Raw genomic sequence first — 1,977 nt, 5'->3', positions numbered from 1 at the left:
GGGCCCCTGCTCCTTTATTGACAGCGCTTTTCTGTTGTCAATAAATCAAATCAACCACAAGGTGGCGGCACAATGCCAAGAAAGGAACCACCTCAACCGCAACTCTCATTTCCGTACAACCTAGCAGTTTTTCTGAGCGTGGAATTACTGTGCAACAAGGGCTAGGAGGTGTCTATTTCGGGGGTTTCACGGTGATATTTAGAAACGATTGATGAACCCCCCAGAGGGTCTGGTGTCCCCTATTTCAAACATCAAAACTCTAAGGTCTCCGTTACATCAGCATCAGCACTTCGCAGTCTGAATAGAGGGCTGAAGGAATTTAAACCCGCAGCTCAGTCGGCGACTACTGGCTTCTATTAGAACATCCTTTCATTGCGCTCCATTTTAAGAAAGACCTGATCTCATTTGTTGACGAAATTGCCAGAAGCCAAATGTGAGGTAAAGTGGAAGTGTGTGATTTTCTTCACAGTAGAAGGGAATGCCGTCCCTATATGAGCGCGAGCTTTCTTTCATCTGTGCGTGCGCAACGTCGCCCAGTTCCTCAGCTCTCTGCTTGCTCTGTGCTTCAGATCAGTTTCTACGAAGACAAACATTTTCAAGGCCGCCGCTATGACTGCGAGTGTGACTGTGCCGACTTCTACTCCTACCTAAGTCGCTGCAACTCCATCCGAGTGGAAGGAGGCACGTGGGCTGTGTATGAGAGGCCCAACTTCGCTGGGCACGTGTACATCCTACCTCAGGGCGAGTATCCTGAGTACCAGCGTTGGATGGGCCTCAATGACCGCCTGGGCTCGTGCAGAGCTATTCACTTGGTGAGTCAGGGAGCTTGCTGTGTGGCCACAACCCCACATCTTTTCTCTCTTTTTTAAGGTTTTAACTCACACACACACACCACACACATTTGCGTGCAGGTGCCTTCAGAGACCAGTAACTGCTGAGCCATCTCTCCAGCCCCTCTTCCCACACATCTTTTCCTAAGCTTTACTACTTATTCTCTGGTAGTTAGGCTTTGTTGACTGGATGAAAATCTTAGTTTACTTCATCACTAGACTAAATGACCTCCCTTCCCAACCTTTTTGGCTGAAATCAGATCAGGTGCAGACTAAATACTAATTGTTCTATGACTCTCTTTCTGCCTCATATATGTTTATAAAACTTATACTTTTCTTAATAAAATCAACCTTTTAAAGTAGAAACAGTTCTGATGACCCTGCTTTCAGGGTGATAGGCTGTGAACCATGCTGTTCTCTGAGTTCCCGAAGTGCTAACGATTTCTATAATAATGGCTGTTTATTTCTTTTTTGTCGCTGTTTTCCAGGCGAGTGGAGGTCAGTATAAGATTCAGCTCTTTGAAAAGGGCGATTTTAATGGCCAGATGCATGAAACCACAGAAGATTGCCCTTCCACCATGGAGCAGTTTCGGATGCGAGAGGTTCACTCCTGTAAGGTTCTAGAAGGCACCTGGATTTTCTATGAGCTCCCCAACTACCGTGGCAGACAGTATCTTCTGGACAAGAAGGAATACCGGAAGCCCATCGATTGGGGTGCGACCTCCCCTGCCGTCCAGTCACTCCGCCGCATCACCGAGTGATGGCATGAGCAGGTCACAGAGTCCTCCCTGGGGGCCGAAGGCTGGCTGGCTCGTGTCCAAATAGGCATCATAAATAAAAGAATTGGAATGCATCCCACTGCTGACTATAGTGCCTTTTAATTTTGTTTCGGGACCAACAATCTAGAACCCCACACAGTGGGCAGTTACACAGAACAGTTCAGCTATCAGATAGCTAGTCTAGACTTTTGTGCAAAACCAGATGAGAGCACACTGAAGGCTGGGAAATCACACTCACACGGAATGGCTCCTTCTGCTTGTGTTTTGCATTAATTCAAGAAAAATTATCTGAGCCGCCATGTATAGAGTGCCTATACTAACGATCTGATTCTTCCCAACCTGCTCTATAAGTGTAGTGCTCTGTCTAT

At 46.9% G+C, this 1,977-nt stretch overlaps 1 protein-coding gene across 1 annotated transcript; it reads left to right on the top strand.

Annotated features, from left to right (window-relative positions):
• The first annotated feature begins 354 nt into the window (after nucleotides 1-354).
• On the top strand, nucleotides 355-1,681 carry Crygs (crystallin gamma S). The gene is made up of 2 exons (XM_026788447.1): nucleotides 355-812; nucleotides 1,319-1,681. The coding sequence occupies exons 1-2, from the start codon at nucleotides 492-494 to the stop codon at nucleotides 1,589-1,591; spliced, it is 594 nt and encodes a 197-aa protein (XP_026644248.1). The 5' UTR covers nucleotides 355-491; the 3' UTR covers nucleotides 1,592-1,681.
• The last annotated feature ends 296 nt before the right edge of the window (nucleotides 1,682-1,977 follow it).

Source organism: Microtus ochrogaster, chromosome 2 (genome assembly GCF_000317375.1).
Source record: "Microtus ochrogaster isolate Prairie Vole_2 chromosome 2, MicOch1.0, whole genome shotgun sequence".
NCBI classification, from domain to species: domain Eukaryota; kingdom Metazoa; phylum Chordata; class Mammalia; order Rodentia; family Cricetidae; genus Microtus; species Microtus ochrogaster.
The sequence above is the reverse complement of the archived record's forward strand: the minus strand, read 5'-3'. Positions and strand labels throughout refer to the sequence as shown.